Here is an 18,270-nt window from a genome sequence, read left to right as displayed (position 1 = left end):
TAGGAAGGATTATTTTAGGTGCAATTCGGCGAGGAAAGTTAATAAATAAAAGTAGCAAAGTTCACTTCACAACTTTTGTTATTTTCTCGATTAAGTCTGAGAATATTTACGCTCAACAATTTACTTCCGAACTTTATCGGCCATCCATTTTATCACCAAATGCCCCCGCCCGGCATTCCGCAGGGGGCGTGCAAAACATTTATCGTGCACGGTCCAGTGGAACATATACGAACAACGCTAACCCCGCTTTGTCCACGTCGCGTCGCAAGGTTTCGTGCAACCAGGCAGCTAGCTGTTCACGTCGCGTTAATCATCTTTTAACATTACGGCTCAACTTATCCATAATAGACGCAATGGAACCTGATTCCGACTTCTTTGCAAACGCCCCGGAAGGTGCGAGGGACTACGTCGTCGGTGCACCTAGGAATATTTAGCAATGGATTCTGGGAAAGGTCCGCCACCAGCGAAAGACGAAAGAGATCGAACGACTGGAGGCCGAATACAGAGTGGAAATTGAAACGTTAAAAACCCAGCTCAAGGAAGCCACTTTTACATAAAGCAAGCGAAAAAAGCCTATCGAAATGCAGCTGGTGGAGCAGCAGGCCATGCTCGAAAAGCTCGGGGCCGAAAACGAACGACTCAAACGTGAAATGGAAAAGGTGAAGCGAGGGGCCACGTCCAGTAAGTCCAACAGCTCGGCAACCGCGAAGATGGTGCTGACTGATGCCCCTAGCGAAGCTATTGCCTGGCAGGTATAGGCGTGACGAAGACCAAACGAATACGGAAACTGCTTTGGGGTCTGCCTCAGCACCTGTGCCACCTATGTCTAGTAGCGAGTCGGGGCATAGTAGCGACACTAATGGCAACACTCCTCCCCATGATGTGTCCGACCCGGTCGAAGCTGATATGCCCGATACCGCATTCAGCAGCCCCGAGACCCGGTCGTCCACGAGCACTCCCCTCAGCAGCCCCTTCAAAAGCCCCTGTGATCCGGCCAATCGGCCCAACAAAGATACACGGACGCAAACATCAATTATTACTGCGGCCATGCAGCCCGAATTTCTGGGAAATCAAGACCAGAATAATAAACAGGCCTTTGTCACTGCCGACTTGGGGGAAAAACTTGCTTCCAGCATAGCTACCAAACTGGGTTCCAAATTCTCTGGCGCGGTGCACATCAAGGACTTCGAACCAATCGACCCCGAAAGCTTGAAAAAAACCATTAATTTGCCACAAGAAGACTACGACCTCGTCGGTGTTAAATATAAGGACAGTTCCTTAATTTTATCTTCCCGCGGGTTTGAGGTTCCGGATTTCTCCCGTCCGCCATTAACGGACATAAATGCCAAAACTTTCATCGAAAACCTAATTGCTAATCCTCCCAAAGGACACATTCCATACTATGTCGGCCCATCGCTTGCGTCATGCCAACAAAAATTCGACAACTTGTTACATCCGGGCAAGCTTTCAAAACTCGTAGATTTGAGGAAAGAATCTGCCCAACCGGGTATCAATAATGATGGCCATGTGGCCGGCGTCACGCTCCCGTATTGGTTACTCGGCTCGGCTTTTTCAGGCACTGCAATGCACCGCGAAAATGCAAACTGGCGTTCGGCCAATATAACCTTGATCGGGGAGAAGATTTGGCTGCTTATTAATCCGGATCACAGTAACAGGTTCGAACATTTTGTTGCACGTTTGGTTGGAGAGAAACGGGGCTCATCCCGCTGTAATCAATGGATTCGCCATCACAACTTAACGTTGGGCTCCACATCTCCGACCCCCCTAAAGTCCGGCCCCCTTGAAAAATGTAACGACGAAATACCCCTTTTATAAACCGATTTAAATGTAAAACTATCAACGCACAATAATACAATCATTGTCAGGCTCTCCCGGTTCGCTAACCTCTTCTCCATCGTTCAAAGCTTCTAAACAGTCCCTATTATTTTCCTGTGCTTCATAAACGTTTTTTTTGCTGACCAAAAGCTCGTTGGGATCCGGAATTACCCTTTTCCTTTTGACCGGCCGTACCGCCTCCAATTTTGCGTTTAACAAACTGATTTTTTGCTGAGCTTCAGCCAATAAGATATCCTTGGTTTCGAAGCTTTTTTGGACTTTTGCAAACAAAAGCCGTGAAGTGGCGTTACTTTTTTCGGACCGGGAAATTTCCTGTAGTTGAAGTCGAATATCTCGGGTCGTTTTAGGGGTTTTCCAAATAAGTAAAGACTGGTCGTTAATTTTTTGGGTTGGGCTTTCCGGTGTTTTATCCCTTTGGAAGCCGTTATTTTTACCTTTTTCGACGTTGGCGTTGCTATTTTCTAACAAAAAAGGGTTTAAAAGTGGTTTTGCCAAGTTCACCGGCCATAACCCCGTCGTACGCCAACCAGATTGAATGGTTTTTGCTATAAATGCTTTTGATCTGGCTTTTCGATAGCAAAGTAGAAAGTTTCGTTTCCCAACAACCGTTGAACAGCAAAACTGGTTTACAAATCCCAGGTGACGTCGATAAGCTTCCTTTAACGGCCCAAAAACCGATAAATCCAACGGTTGAAGAACGTGTGACGAATGAGGGGGTAAATATAGGAGTTGAATATTGTTTTGCAAGCAAAGAAGCATAAATTCGTCCGTTATATGTGATCCATGGCCATCCAGAACTAATAACCGCTTTTCAGGGGTTAAAGGTTGGGTATACGGAATAAACACCTTTTTTAACCATTCGATACCTGTTTCATTATTTGTCCACCCGTTTTCGGTTGCATGAAATTGCCAGGTATCGAAAGGACTTAAATCAGCTGGAAACCATTGTTGCTGTACGTTTTTCCCCTTAAATATAACGAGGGGAGGTATAACAGCCCCCGTAGCTGATACACATTCGATTATGCTCGTCCAACCCCGCGTTCCAGGCTCTTTTCGCTGTAATGGCCGGATTTTATTACGCCCTAACACCAGGCCATTAGATCCTTTGCCTTCCATTATACCTGTTTCGTCCATATTCCAACGGTTGGCCGGTTTTATAGTATCGACAACGGGATTTTTCAAATAGGACCACCAAGATTTAATTACCTCGGTTGTAGCCCCATTAACCCGGGCATTTTCTATTCGCCGGGGTCTTTGGGTTTTCAAAATTGGATATCGGGCTATAAAACGGCTAACCCAATGTTTCCCAAGGCTTTTTCTTTCTCCGGCGGCCTGAAGAATTCGTTCCGCAAAATAGCGTAGTTCTTGATGCGTTGGCGGAAGGCCTAACGCGGCCTGCGCAAGTACCCAATCTGCCAAATAGGTTTCCTGCTCCTGTGAAAGCCTTTGACAAAATCTTTTCGCTTGTTGAATTGACTGGGCCCCCTTTAAACGATCGTGAAGGGTACTCCGAGGAATACCCCATTTTTGCGAGGTTTTGTGAACTGATTTGCCATTTCTTATGTCAGAAATGGCAGCAAGAAGCTGATTTTCAGTGTACTGTTTCATTGGAAGGTTTGGAGCAAGAATCTTCAAAAATCAAGTTCTAAAGTGAAAAATTCGTCTAGATATTTATAAAATAAAACAAAGGGTTGACGTGGCTGAGTAGATATTTTTAGGGGCCGGACTTTAGGGGGGTCGGAGATGTGGAGCCCAACGTTACTTATCGGGCCGAATCAGCTTAGTAAAGAAGGTATCGAATTTCGCTTGTTGACGGCGGGGCCAGGCGACATGGTCGTGACACAGCCAGGACAATACCATCTTGCGGTTAATAAGACAGCCTGTTTTGCAATTGCTATTAACATCCTGTTGGATAACGAAAGATTATTTCCTGATCGCCGCGTACGCGTTTGCGAAAAGTGTGGGCTGAGTTTTGCAGCGAATAAGAATATTGGCAACATCGAATTGTTGCCAGGCGCAAGCGAGCGCAAATCTTTGCGACATCAAACGCGAACACAAAAGGCACAGCAGAGCCCAAGCAGCGCTCCGCAAAAAGTGCCAACGAGGACCTCTAAAAGGTTTGCCGCAGAGGCGACTGGACAACCATTAGCAAAGAAACCAAAGGATGGGCCGACTTCGGATAACCTAGCCGACTTTCTGTTCAACTCCGATGCTCTTAACCGGTTTCAGGAACTTCTTACTGCCTGGAAAGCCCGTGATAATATACGGAGCTTTGCTGTTGGTGGATTAGCTCCACATGAGAAGGTGGCCGCATATTACGAATTCGCTAGCCACTTTGACTCCAAATCAGTTCTGACAGCGCTACTCGCTTGTGTTGCCCGGATCCAAACCTTCAAAGAGATAAATAAAACAAAAGAGGGCAGGAAAAATCTGCCTCCGGGTACGCTGGAAAAGTTTCACAAACTTTCAAAAACCAAGGTCGAATTTTCGACTTTTCGTTCACACATCTTCAACGCTCGGAATTTCGATGCGATCCTCGGAAGTCTGGTGGTCTTTTTGCCGTTTCAAGGCAATGGTGAGATCTCTATGCGGCAATTTGAAAGAGGGTGTACGCCAAACTTCCGGAGTTGCCTGAGGTCCCGCCCCCATTTCGAATTATTTCAGCAATTGGGGCAAACTTTTGTGGATTCGATTTTGGAAGACAGCGGATACCAAATGACGATATTTGAATGTGTCCCTACCAAGCCAGAGCTGTCAAAGCTGCCTCTGGAGTGCCAAGTTAAATTGCTCAAGGTCGGGTATATACAGGAAAATTTGAGCGAAACCCCCAATTGGCAGAAGCCCGATGATTGGCTCTGGGACTGGCCCCTACCCCCGGATTGGCTGCCACCAGGTTGTAAATGCATGCTCTGCAAACATTCAAACTGCACATGCATCCAAAGATACACTACCTGCGAAGGGCTTTATGTTAGCCACTATGGCAAAAAGGGTTTTGGCATCCGGGTTACCAAATTTTACGGGCGACGTCATGTGTTTGGGGAACTTGTCGGGAATCTCGTTAAACCGGGTTCCTTTTCTGATGGCATGGGTTTGGTATTTGCCAGGGATGATCTGGATGAACAGCCTGTGACTGCACAGCTATATACCGGAGATAAAGGGAACATTTTTCGGTTTATTAACCACCGATGCCGTTCTCCCGCGGTCAAGATTGAGGGTATGAAAATATCTGGGAAGTACCGGATGATGGTTGTTTCAGTGAGGGATGTAACTGCGGGAGAGGAGCTCACTGCAAATTGGGGGCGCGGTTTTATAGAGGGTACGTGTTTGTGCGAAGACTGTGAGAACAATCAGGTTAAGGAAGGAACTGTTGGAGTATAAATGATTATTCCTCTACTACCCAAAAGGTTGGCATACAGAGTAGTCTACTCGTATTTGCAATTAATGACCAATATCGCGGGATTTCCAACGGGTTCAAAATTTTCCGGACAAACTTTTCTGAGTATCAATATTAACCTACAGCCCCTGTTAATATCGAATTGAGCAATCATTATTAGTGGGCTTTATATAACTGGGAAGCCGTCTGGATTGGTTTTGGGTACTTTGGAGAACGCGCTGGCGTGTGGAACGCCTAGGTATCTCCCACGCGAATCTCTCCACATATAATCGCGTGAGCGACCTGGGATATTTGGGCGTTTGGAGTTGTGTTGCTATACCAGTTTGGCAGAAGTGGCACCCGACAAATTTAAAGCGCCACCCGCCTGAAGACCTAAATCCAATACGAACGGGCGCCAGGAACGGCTGAGTCAGCCCTCAAATATGCGGAAGCAACGTTGTGAAAAAAAAATCACATCCAGTCATTGGCTGCCACCTGGACAGACATGCGTTAAATTGCTGCATGTCTGGAACGCAACATAAGCTGCGCCTCAGCCGTTAGAAGACTGTTTTGTCAGGCGGTGGCGTCGCACCTACTATTTCTTCGGGAAAAATTCAATGCGGGAATTACGATGGACAAATGGCACTAGCACTGCATGCAACAGGCCAAGTAGCGGGTCGCTACTTTATTAATCCCGAACTGATATCAGCATATCGAGCGGAACCCCTGTTTGAACACGATTAGGTAGAAATGCTGCTAAATTATAGTGTTGCCCACTAATCGAATTCTTTTCTGGTTGGGTAAGGTAAATAAATGCCTGTTCAGCGCAGCGACCCTCCTGATATTACTCTGAGTAGGAAGCACTACGTATATAAATCTACAGTACCGAGTGCAGATCTTACCTGACCAGGCCTTCCTACTGGCTGCAAACTTTCTCGAAATCTTCCCAGGGTCAGTCAGTAAGCTGTCGTTGTCGATCAACAAGTAGGTGAATGCCTCATCCCACCGCTAGCACACCCTTTCACTCTCTTAAGCCTGACCAACCTGCACATTACGGTTGCAGTGGAGAGGACGGACAGCTCTTATCCGTATTCCCTCTTTTCCTGGTGCGGTATTTTCTGCATTTCTAGGTTGGCTCCCTGGCTTAATATTCAAGATGAACCTCCGGACTGAAATGAAGGAATATCCAGATTGGGCTGCATGATATGCTGCAAATATTCACCAATTGCTCAAATTGACTGTCTACTTGGTGAGTGAGCCTGATGGTATTTTGGACGCTGGCAGAATCTCAGTTACTGAGGACGAAGCGTGATCTCCATGTATGTTATCAGCCACATCGGTTCTTATTACCAACGGCTGTTTTGCTGAAATGGTAGCTGAACATGCGCCCAATAAGCGCATGACATTTAGCTTCGGAAATGTTTCCACAATTTTAGTGCCTGACCGAAGTCCACGCAGTTAGATAACCGGTCATGTAACCCGTTGCTCGATGATTTGTTTTATGTCGCCAAATAAGAGAGAGAGGCGGTTTGGGTAAAAAGAGGGGTAGCTACGCCTGACCGCCACTCCGCCTGGTCAAGCAGTAAGAGCTCAATCTACCATTGGGCGATCAAGCATCCTCCACCATTCATGGGTCAGACCCACCTTTGTTAGCGATTCACACCCAAACACACCAATAAGCTTAACAGCTGAAGAATTTTCGCCCTCCGGGCGCCGGTCGTCATGGCCTCACCAGAGGTCTCAAACCGCCGCGCGCGCCCGCAGAGCACGCCGCAGGCTTTGCCGCAGGGCCAGGCCGAGTCAGGACACGTATCTCTCGACACGCGCACCGCTAACGCGCCTGAGCCGGCTGGCCGCGGAAGGTACTCCAGCCTCCCGGCCCTGGCCATCAAAACACTGCAGCAGGAGTTGGAAAACGTGGAAACAGTCGGCAGCTGGCTCGAAGAGGTCTTTGCAGCCAAGCTCGAAAGTTTACAGGCCCCGGAGGACGCCGCGCTTAGGAGAATTGTTCTTGAACTTGACGACGTGATCAGCGGCTGGTTCCTCAGTCGCACCCTCCCTGAAAAAGAGCGTTCGCGCTCCCCGTCGCGTTCGCCGACCAGTTCCAGCGAAAGGCGCAGCATTTTAATTACGAGGACGGGCACGGCGTCGTCGGCCTCTAAAGGCAGAGGCACGCCCACTAACAAATCGGTCACATGGGCCGAGCGAGCCGCCACGCCACCAGCGGCGGCCCCAACGCGAATTTTAACCCCGGCCACGCGCTCGTACCCGATACGTACGACGCCCGGCAATGCACCTGACAGCTCCGCAACTCCCTCCCAATCGGGCCGGGACCGCTCCCAAGCCCCGAAACGTTTGACAGAACAGCCGTCCAACCGCATCCTGATCCGCGTAAATGACAAATTGCGGATGGTGACGAGGGAGCCATACGCGGTAACGACCAAATTGGCCGAGTTGGTCTCGGTGCCACACAGTGAAATCCCAAACGCCAAGCGTACCCCCACGGGCTGGGGTGTTACGGTGGCCTCTGAGGAAACACGGCAAAAACTCCTCAACCCCAGCGCGGTCAAGGCCATTATGGACGCATTGGACGCGCGGGAAGTCACTGTCCCGACAACCTGGCACACATACGCCGTTTCTGGAGTGCCCCGAACGCTCAATTGCCTGGACGGAAGAAAGGACGTACATGAGGTAATCCAGGAGGAGATTACCGTGGCAGCAGGCCAGCAGCCAGTCAACTGGCATATTTCCAAACATGGTTACGACCCACATACGGCTGAGGGCACGTGGATAGTGTCCTTCCTTCAACCCGTAAAGCCCTTTCAGCTTTTTGGAGTGTCGAAACGTGCGCGGAAGGTTGAAAAATCACGCAAAATTACACACCACCACGACGGTTGCCAGGGATATTGCGAAATACGTCGCTGCGTACGGCAAGCGCGTTGCGGTATATGTGGTGAAGCAAAACATGCGACAGAGGAAGAGCCGTGCAAGGCAGCCCCCAAATGCGTTAATTGCCACGGCCATTTCCCATCCGGACATGAGAATTGCCCTGCCCGACCTTTGGTGGTAAATGGGAAGCTTGAACGACCTTCACAGCGTAAACTTAAGGGGATTCGCAGAATCGGACGTGCCAACCGTGCCGCGATTATTGTCACGGCCAGGCATACATTGGAGAACCTCAGTGTATTAGGCGCTATCGACGAAAATTCTAAACTGAAGAGAAGAGAGAAATTACAATCAACGACGCGCTCAAGAGACGCGCTTAAATCCGGAGTAAGTGGACCCTTGTCCGATCCCTGGCTCAGCGTGGCTGGTAGAGCCGAGTCGTGATTCTGAGGGTAGGTCTGGGGGCCTAATCCTCACATTACCCCCCTTTAAGGCCTGATCGACGTAGGCGGTCAGAGTCTTGAGTCTGTTACGTGTGTCTCCTCGGGGCCTTCCGCCGCTCTCGTGTCTCTTTCGCATCGTGTTCGGCAACATTGTCCTCGGGTCCGTCTTCCGCAAAAATATCCTCTGCTGCGCTCCTGATCCACTGTTGCAAATTTACCGGAGGTCCTGCTGCGTCCGGGTACTCCCTGTGAAAGGTATCCAGCAGTACTGGTGAATTTTTCAAGTCGCGGGCCTCATACCATGTCTCATCAGGGTCGAGTCCGACCCACGATACCTGATATTGCAACGTCTTCTTTCGTCCGAATAGTCGCGAGGCCAACACTTGCTCCACCTCCCACTCCGGTTCTCCGTTAATCTCGACCGGTGGTTCCGGCTTTTGATACTGCTGAGGTAATGGATCCGTTGCTGCTTTGCGCAGTCGGCTGGCGTGGAACAGCTTACTACCTTTATACCAGGCAGGGGTGTCGAGAATGAAGCTGTGACCCTTTTCCCCGAGAATCGTCCATGGTCCTGCATTTTGTGAGTCCAACTTGGTCGTAGGAGCTTCGGTGGAAAAACCCTTTTTGCTAACGTAAACCGCATCTCCCACCGTAAAGTCGACCGGTCGCCGTTTCTTGTTAGCCTGCCTCTGTTGCTCTATCTGCGCTCCGAGTCCATTGTTGCGGGCCAGCTCCTGAGCTTGCCGAGCTTGGCGGACCATTTCCAGCGCCTTTTGTTGCTGACCGGTCTCCAGGTCTTCTTCGGGTAAAGGTAGAGAGAGCGGGTCTCTAGGGCGAGCTCCTGTTTCTGCTTCGATCGGTGCCATGCCGATAGAGGCGTGAACGGACGAATTGTGGCCGAAGTCGAAGGCGGGAATATGCCGTCGCCAATTCGTTTGGTATTTGTCTACATAGAAGCGCATTTTCTGATCCAATTCAGCGTTGGTAATTTCGACGCTGCCCTGACTTTGAGGGTGGCGGGCGCTTCCATGTTTATGCTTTGTTCCTGTCAACTCGTTTAAAGTGTTTAGGAACTCGGATATAAACGGTCCGGCGTTGTCGGAAAGCCATAAATCGGGGACGCCTTTCCAACGGTACACGGTCTGATAATACCGCATGGCCAAGGTTTCCGCGGTGTCCGTCTTTTTTCCCGGTAGGGTGGCCAAAAGTTTGGTCAATCGGCAGATGAAGACCCAGACGTAATTATAGCCTTCTTTATCCTTGGGCATATCTTTGCCGTCTACCATTACGTGCTGCCAACACCGTCTAGGGATCTCCAGTGGGTGCAACAGCCCAGGCGTCTTATCATGTCGTACCTTGTTGCGTTGACATTCGCGACAATTCTTAATGTAGCGTTTGACGTCTCGATTTCGGTCGGGCCACCAATAGTCCTTTTTCAGGCGGCTGAGGGTTTTATTCTGGCCTCCATGGCCGAAGATCTTGGGCTCATGAGCTTCGCGGATGAGAGCCGTTCTTAAGAAGATCTTGCCATCCTGGGTAGTCTCGGGTACCGTTAACAGACTGTCATGGCGACCTAGGTTCTGTTTTAGGTTCTCTTCCAGGATAAGGGCCACTAGGTCAGCTCCTTGAGGTGCGGAGGGTTCCAAGTTGTTAATTGTTGGAGGGGGCTCGCCGGGTTGGAAGTTAATCTTTTCCGGAGGGATTAATGCCATGGTGCGGTCTAGCACAGCTCGGGCCTTGACCGTAGGGTTGTCGACGGTTTTGCGCGAAAGGGCATCGGCTGCCACATTATCCTTGCCGGGACGGTATTTAAAGGTGATGTCGAAGTTGGCCAGGTAGTCAGCCCATCGTATCTGGCGAGCGGACAAAAGTTTCTTGGTCGACCAATAAATTAGGGCCTGGTGATCGGTGAAAACACAGAACTTGGTACCCAACAGGGCTGGTTCGAAATCCTTTAGCGTATTAATCACAGCTAATAGCTCCTGGTCCTGAATCGGATAGTTTTGTTCAGCAGGGGACATGGTTTTGGACGAATAGCCGATTGGCTTCCAGCTGCCATCGTCCTGTTGCTGCCACACGACACCGGCGGTGGCCCTGCCACTGGCGTCGGTGTCCATCCTGACAGGCATACCGGGTTTGAAGAAACTCATCACGGGGGCGGTGACCACCAGTTGTTTCAGCGCTTCAAAGGCAGATTTCTGCTCGGGGCCTCTTTCGAACGGGACTCCCTTTTTCAATAATCGGGTCAGAGGTTCTGCTTGTTCGCTGGCGTGATGGCAGAACGTCCGAACGAAATTGCATAAGCCTAGGAAGGATCGTACTGCGGAAACGGAGGTGACATCGTCCCATTGCCAGCTGGTGATGGCTTCGACCTTTTTGGGGTCGATGCGGATACCTTTACCGATCTCTAGAAGTAAACCCAGGTACTTGATTTCGAAAACGCCGAAACTTGACTTTTTGATATCGCCTTGGAGTCCGGCTTTGTGCAGCCTGTAAATAACCTCCTCGGTTTGCTCAAAATGGACTTGCTCCGATTTATCCTCGGTATAAATTAACACGTCGTCTGCGTAGGCGCTCGCGAAAGCGTCCAGCAGTTCATTAAGCTGAGCGTTGATAAAAGCTTGGAACCAGGCGGGTCCGACCTTCAGTCCAAAGGGTAGGACCTTCCACTGAAATGTGCCTTGTCGCGTTTTGAACGCCGTTAAATACCGTGACTTCGGATCCATTAGCAATCTGTTAAAAGCTCGAATAATGTCGATCTTGGTCATCCTCCGGGCTTTTCCACACTTGCTCAACGTCCCGGCCACGTCGGGGGCAAGTACTTGTCGTCCTTTGATGAATTTGTTTACCCATCGGTAATCCACACAAAAACGTTGCTCCTTCGATTGCGGTTTAGGAACGAACAGAGTCGAAGCTGCGGTCTCCTCCATTGTCCGTTCAATGAAATCGATCCTCAGAAGTTCGTCGATGGTTTCCTTTTCCAACTCCATCATCGCGAAAGGGGTCGAATAGCGGGCTGGCCTCCCCTCCAAAGGTTTCTCGAGTTCCAAAACCACGTCGAAGCCGGGTCGGCTAGGCGGGAGAATCGTCGACGCCTTTTTGGAAAAGAAACCTTCAAGGTGGGCAAGTGCTTTGGGTAACTTGGCTCGTACTTGCGCGATGTGCTCCGGGTCTTCGCCTGCAGGAAATGGAATGGGATGTCCATCGTGAGTCTTGTTCCATTGCAGGGCTGATACCGCATTGAGGCTGGTCGTAGGCGTATCGTTTACTGGTACCAGCGGTATAGGCTCCGTGGGTAACGGGGATCGCTTCCATCGATCTTGACGTGGGTCGTTAAGAAGGGCACAAATATTTGCTGGCAGGGCTTTGTTGGAAACGGTCTTTGGGATAGTCGGAAAGGCGCTAATTTCTGCGATCTGAGCCTGGTTTCCGTGTTGGCGTTTAGGGCCTTGAAGTATCTTGCGGACCTGGATGCGACGGTCTTCTTGTTCCATCTTGCGGTCCCGGCGGACTGCGTCAGCTTGGGCCTCGAGGTCCAGAGGCGGATTTGAACGTTGTACGACGATTGCCGGTGAGTATTGGGCCATGGCGGGCAGGTCGTTGGGCCAAACGAAGCTGCGGGTAGCTGGGAATAAGCCTACTCGATGCTTCGTCCACCATTCTTGTCCGATAAACACATCGTGTGCCGTTTCGAGGAGGATGAATTTCTGCCGTGGGAATTGTCGTCCGTCGATTTGCAAGGTGAGCCGAAGGTATTCGGTGGCTCTTGCGGTGACCTTCCGGTTAAAATCTCCAAAGTCCAAAGGTTTGGGGAGCTTTTTGATAGGTAGCTCTAAACGTTGGGCGACCTTTTTCGCGAGGCTCGGTCGGATGGATAAGTACACATCTGCTCCGGTGTCACAGAGAGCTTGGGCGTTGAGACCACGACCTTTGTCTTGCAGTTGAATGGGAGCAAGGAAGGTGTTTAATTTGGGTGATCTATCGATTTTAGCTATCTGAGGCATGCAGACTGCCGAGGAGACTTCCGGCAGCCTTAGCAGTTTTCCGAATCCGACGAAGTTGAGCTGTGGCCGGATCGTTCACCAGCTTCTCGATCGCCTTCGTGTTGAAGGGCGAGGACGGCGGCGATGTGAGCGGCCTTTTGGGGGCAATTGCGTGCCAGGTGCCCGGCTTCTTGGCAAAGGAAGCATTTACCCTCAATGACCAATTTGGCGTTTTCTCTGCTGGGCGACTTCGGTGCGTCAACGGTCTGTGTGCGGGCTTGGTTCTTGGCTTCCTGGCTGTGCCGGCGATTCTCGCGTCGACGCTGTTTGCGTTCGGCGCTGGCTGAACGCTCACGGCGCTCTTCCCTCTTTTTGCGGTTTTCGCGGAGCTCCTCCCAAGCGCGTTGTTGGGCCAGCGCCGAGTTCGCAACTTCTCCGGCAAAGGTCTCGTACGAGATATTTGGGTCTTTGGATAGGCTGAGAAGCTGGGGGTTCAGGCTGGCAGGAACGTGCTCATAGAGAACCAACTTGCGTTCCGTTTTGGCAATGTTGGCTTTATCGGCTAGGCTGTTAACCTTGCCAATAAACTGGTGGATGTCTGTTGACTTGTCCGACAGACTAAACTTCAAGTGACGAAGCTCCTCACGGGCTTTGGAGGCTTGATTATCATCGTGGTAAACAGCGGCTAGGGTCGCGACCATTTCGGCCGCGCTGCTGAAAGGTATAATGGTGGATTCATAGCGGCCTTGGATAAGGTCGTTGGCAAGCCCTTCAGTGAGGGAATTGATCACCGCCATGGGGCTTCTTTCTGTTTTGTAAGTTTCGTCGTCCTCTACAAATTTATCTGCGATTTTGGTAATCCATTTATCAAAACGATCCTTATCACCATTAAACATGCCGGGGTCGATGCCGGCTTTACGTGCCGTCCTGTCGTAGGCAGGGTTTTTAGCATTTTGGTTACTTCCGTAAGGCTTAAATGCTGCCCGGGCAGCGATACCATGGGGCTTAAACTCAGCCCCTCCAAAGGCGCTGTTCAAAGGCGTAATACCGCGGGTTTGACGGGTGGCATTGTTACTCCGGGTGGCGAGCTGGTCTTTAAGTTGGGCAATGGTGGCCAAAAGATCTTGCAGCTGTGATTGAGTGATTGTAGCCTGGCCGGCAGTGTTTTCGCTTTCGTCTGCCATTTCGCTTCTCATTTGGACGACAGGCGAGGGCGCTCTGCTTGGAAATTTCGGAATTTCGTTCCTGCCGTCTAACGTTTTGGCAGAAGGTTGGTGGGGAGGGTTTCGCGCCTCTCCTGGGTGCTCAGAAACTGACTCGTACTCGTACGATCCGTCAACTTCGATGCTGTCGACTGGCTGATCTTGCTCTGTGTCGGATTGGGGCTCAACGGGCTCTTCAGGCTCTGTGTTGGCGCTGGTAGGAGCGGGCTCTACTGGCTCTGGGCTCACTGGGGCAACTGTAATCTCTCCGTTTTGATCCGAGTCTTCGGTGTTGGGAGTAGCAGTGCCGGAAGCCAAATTATCTGGCTTTGCTGAGTTTGCGTTTGTCACGCGTTGGGATTGGCGAATCGGTGGGCCGTAATTTTTACGCGGCGACATTGATTTCGCGAATGGTGTCTTCTGTGGCCTAGTTTACCGTCGTGCACAGCCGACGTGGTGAACGATTGAATAAAGGGATTGAACGATATATTTTAATTGCTTCACCAGCAAATTATAGTGAGTTTAGAATTATGTCACGGCCAGGCATACATTGGAGAACCTCAGTGTATTAGGCGCTATCGACGAAAATTCTAAACTGAAGAGAAGAGAGAAATTACAATCAACGACGCGCTCAAGAGACGCGCTTAAATCCGGAGTAAGTGGACCCTTGTCCGATCCCTGGCTCAGCGTGGCTGGTAGAGCCGAGTCGTGATTCTGAGGGTAGGTCTGGGGGCCTAATCCTCACAATTATCAACGACCGGGCCGAAACGGCCCGCCGAGAGCCAGCACCTGCAATCCCGGTCCTAAGCACCTCATCGCAGCATTCGCAAACCTCGAGCTCCCGATCGAGCATTTCAAACAAAAGAGCGCGGCCATGCGAGGCGGCAGGGGCGGACATCCGTAACTTCCTGCAGGTTGAACAGGAACGCGTGCACGACGAAATCGTTTGGGCAGCCGAAATGGAGGAGGACGCAGCGGCTGCCGCACCTTGCCCCGCTGATGGGATAGACTTGGAAGCAACCCGTCGATTAATATGACGAAATACTCGCTCGGCAATATGCAGCGGGAATGCCTCGACGTAGTTTGGGCCAACGTAGGTAAAAGGATGGGTGTGCATCTGAGCCTATTGGAGTTGTGCCACCAGAGAAAGGTGGACCTGGTTAACGTTCAAGAGCCATGGTGCGGGCTAAATACGACTACACAAACGCACCCGGGCTATGATGTTTTTGCGCCAGTGGACGAATGGCACGCCAACACTTACGAAGCCATGACTGGGCTCCGGCCCCGGGTGCTCACCTACGTTAAGAAGGGGGCAGCCCTAAGGGCCGCACAACGACGGCTACCGCAGGGCCAAAATACGCGGGACATACTCTGGCTCGAAATTAACGGAATATTGTTTGTTAACGTATATAGGGCTCCGGGCACTGAAGCCGCGCTGGAAATGGTATGCAATACCGTGCCAAATGGACCCACGGTGCTAGGCGGCGATTTTAACGTAGCGGCTGCTGCATACCAGCCGGGCCGCGCAAACGCACGCGGAGGGGACCAACTGACGGCATGGGCGCAAGCCCAGGGGATGAGTTTTACAGGAAATATCGGCGTGCCCACCCACCGCGACGGGGGTTTACTGGATATGGTCTTTTCCAACCTCCCCAGCACAATAACTGTGGTTGACAGCAGTCTTTACACAGGCTCCGACCACGAATCCCTTTATACCACGCTGCGGACGCGCGGCGCCCCCCGCCCGGAGGCGATTAACGTTTCGGTTAGGGACGACCGGTTACCAAAGTTCGCGGAGCTACTTGCTTTTGGCATGCAAGACATGCCGGACCCGGGATCCGCGGCCGATGGCTACGCATTGGACGCGTGGGTAGCTGAATTTACAACTTTATGGGAGCAAGTGACGTGGGTCGTGGGTACGCCGGCGGGAAAAAGGGACAGCTCGGCTCCCTGGTGGACCGAAAACTGCCAGCGGCTCTGGTCCGAATTCCAGCGGGTTAAACGGAGCGCTGTAAATAGGGCAGACGCCTCTGCCGAGGAAAAAGCCTATACGAAAGGGGTGCGGGCCGCGAAGCGGGAGTACTGGAGGCACCGGATCGACCAACTGCGCGACGATAAGGATTTGTGGAACATGGTGGGCTGGCTGGGAGCCGGACCACGCCTCCGGTCCCCGCCGCTGGTTATTAACGGCGAGCAAGTGAGCGAGCCTTTAGCAAAAGCGGAAGCACTGCAACGGGAGGTGCTTGGCCGATTTTCGGCGGAGGATGACCTGCAGGGAGACCCCTTGGAGGCCTGGTCGCCGGACGAGGCTAAAATCCCTTGGGACACCCAGGTTAGTGCGGAAGAGGCGGAGCGCTCCTGCATTGGGGTTACGAGCACGTCCCCGGGCATCGACGGAATAACCGTCCGGCTACTAAAAGCCGGATGGGCTTCGTTGGCCGAGCCGGTGCGCAGGCTCTACCAACGTTGCCTGGAACTCGGACATTTCCCAGCGCCTTGGAAGAAGGCCGAAGTCGCGATGCTACCGAAAACGGGGAAGAAAGACCGGAGCAGCGTTCGATCCTGGCGGCCTATAGCCCTCCTCTCCTGCATCGGAAAAGGCCTCGAGAGGCTCGTTGCACGCCGGATAGCTTGGGCCATACACGACAACGGGCTCCTTAGCTGCACCCACGGCGGTGCCCTACCCAAACGATCGGCGACGGATCTGGTTTGTGCCCTCGCCCACGATATCGAGCAGGCTCTAGCTCGCGGGGAGGAAGTTACCCTTGTCGCATGCGACGTCCAAGGCGCCTTCGATGCCCTCCTCCATAGGCGATTAATACGGAAAATGCGGAGCCTCGGGTTTAGTAAAATGCTCCTCAGGTTCGTGATTAACTTTTTAAGCGGCCGCCAGGCCCGAGTCCGGCTGGAGGGTACGACCACGGGCTTTAGGCGGCTTGGGTGCGGCACCCCGCAAGGGTCTCCCCTTTCCCCGATCCTATATATGCTATATTTGGCGTATCTCGTCAAAAACGGTACGAAGTGGCGGTTGGCATACGCAGACGACGTGCTTACATGGAAATCGTCACCCTCGTTGGAGGAAAACGTACGTTGGCTGGAAGATAAACTCCGGGATATGCACGAAATTGCGGCGGAAGAGAAGATCCATTTTGCAGCGGAAAAGACAGAGGTAATCCATATCACTAAGAAAAGGCACGGTCGCAACCCGGAAATCCGGATTAATGGTAGAACGGTTACCCCGGTCCAACTACCGGGCGGTCGACGCGGACAAAGCGCCTCCGGGGCCGAGCGCTACCCGGGCATGCGTTGGCTTGGTTTTTGGTTCAGCCGACGGCTAGACGGGCGCCGCCACGTGGCCGAAAGGGCTGCCAAAGCAATGGCGGTCGCTGCCCACCTCAAGAGCTTTGGGGCAGTAAGATACGGACCGCCTGCGGCTGCACTTCGCAAGGCAGCGGTGGCATGCGTGGGTTCCTCGGCCACCTACGCAGCCGAGGCATAGTACAACCCAGCGCACAAGCAAAGAGGACTCCTCAAAGCATTGAACAAACCGCTGGTTTTAGCGGCACGGGCAATCCTCCCGGCGTATAAAACCACCCCCTCGTCCACTGTTCTCAGGGACGCAGGACTACCCTCGGCCCGCGTCGCGCTGGCCTACACCCGCCTGAAATACGGCGCCCGACTAAGGCTCGCGGACAAGGGGCACCCCCTTGTCAGCCGCCTGCGTGAAACACCTCGTGCCCGCAACTCGGGCCATTCGGCCACGACCCTGCAAACGGCTGCACAACTTCTCCCGCGGATCCGGAGACTAGAGTTGCGCGCACCTCGCAATGCCCCGGATTCTCGCACTGACCCCACCGGAGGAGTCCCGAAAGAGGAAGCGGCCCGCCGCTTTATCGAATGGCTGGACATGGTATCACCTGACGATATCGTGGTATATACGGATGGTTCGGAAAAACACGAAAACAACTGCGTCCAAATAGGGTACGGATGGGCCGCTTTTAGGGCGGGCCTGGAATTTGCCGCAGGCTCCGCATCTATTACGCCGGAAAGCCACGTTTTCGACGCCGAGGCGATTGGCGCCCTAAAAGGGCTACAGGCGGCAGCCAAGGCCCAGCCAGGCGCCCGGATCTGGATTTGTGTGGACAGCACCTCGGTTATTTGGGGTCTTAGAGGCGACGCGCCGCGTTCGTCCCAATGGGCCTTTCTGGAGTTCCATAACCTTGTCGATCTACTCCGAAAACAAAGTACCGAGGTTCGGGTCCGTTGGTGCCCTGGGCACCAGGGAATCCCGGGAAACGACCGGGCTGACGAGCTGGCCAAGGCCGGCTCCGCCGGACCGCCGGACCCAGACCCGAGGGCTCAGCAAACCACGTATAGCGGTGCCGGCACGGTCCTCAGAGCCATTCTTTCGAATATAGAGAAGGACTGGTGGCGTAAAGAACTCTGTGAACGGTCCCCCGCATATAGGGAATGGAAATTCCAATACACACCGAGAAAGGAGCCCGAGGAACTGCGTTTGCCAAGAC

The 18,270-nt window shown here is 52.2% G+C and overlaps 2 protein-coding genes across 2 annotated transcripts; both read left to right on the top strand.

Moving 5' to 3' along the window:
* Positions 1-581: 581 nt before the first annotated feature.
* On the top strand, positions 582-989 carry MGG_17751 (uncharacterized protein; the record flags this gene model as incomplete). Its single annotated transcript, XM_003720046.1, has 2 exons — positions 582-752; positions 930-989. The coding sequence occupies 2 exons, from the start codon at positions 582-584 to the stop codon at positions 987-989; spliced, it is 231 nt and encodes a 76-aa protein (XP_003720094.1).
* Positions 990-3,687: 2,698 nt separating this feature from the next.
* On the top strand, positions 3,688-5,659 carry MGG_17750 (uncharacterized protein; the record flags this gene model as incomplete). Its single annotated transcript, XM_003720045.1, has 2 exons — positions 3,688-5,173; positions 5,490-5,659. 2 exons carry the CDS (start codon positions 3,688-3,690, stop codon positions 5,657-5,659), a joined length of 1,656 nt encoding a protein of 551 aa, XP_003720093.1.
* Positions 5,660-18,270: the final 12,611 nt, after the last annotated feature.

The sequence above is a fragment of the Pyricularia oryzae genome, chromosome 6 (assembly GCF_000002495.2).
Source record: "Pyricularia oryzae 70-15 chromosome 6, whole genome shotgun sequence".
Lineage (NCBI taxonomy): Eukaryota > Fungi > Ascomycota > Sordariomycetes > Magnaporthales > Pyriculariaceae > Pyricularia > Pyricularia oryzae.
This window is presented reverse-complemented; position numbering and strand designations above follow the sequence as displayed.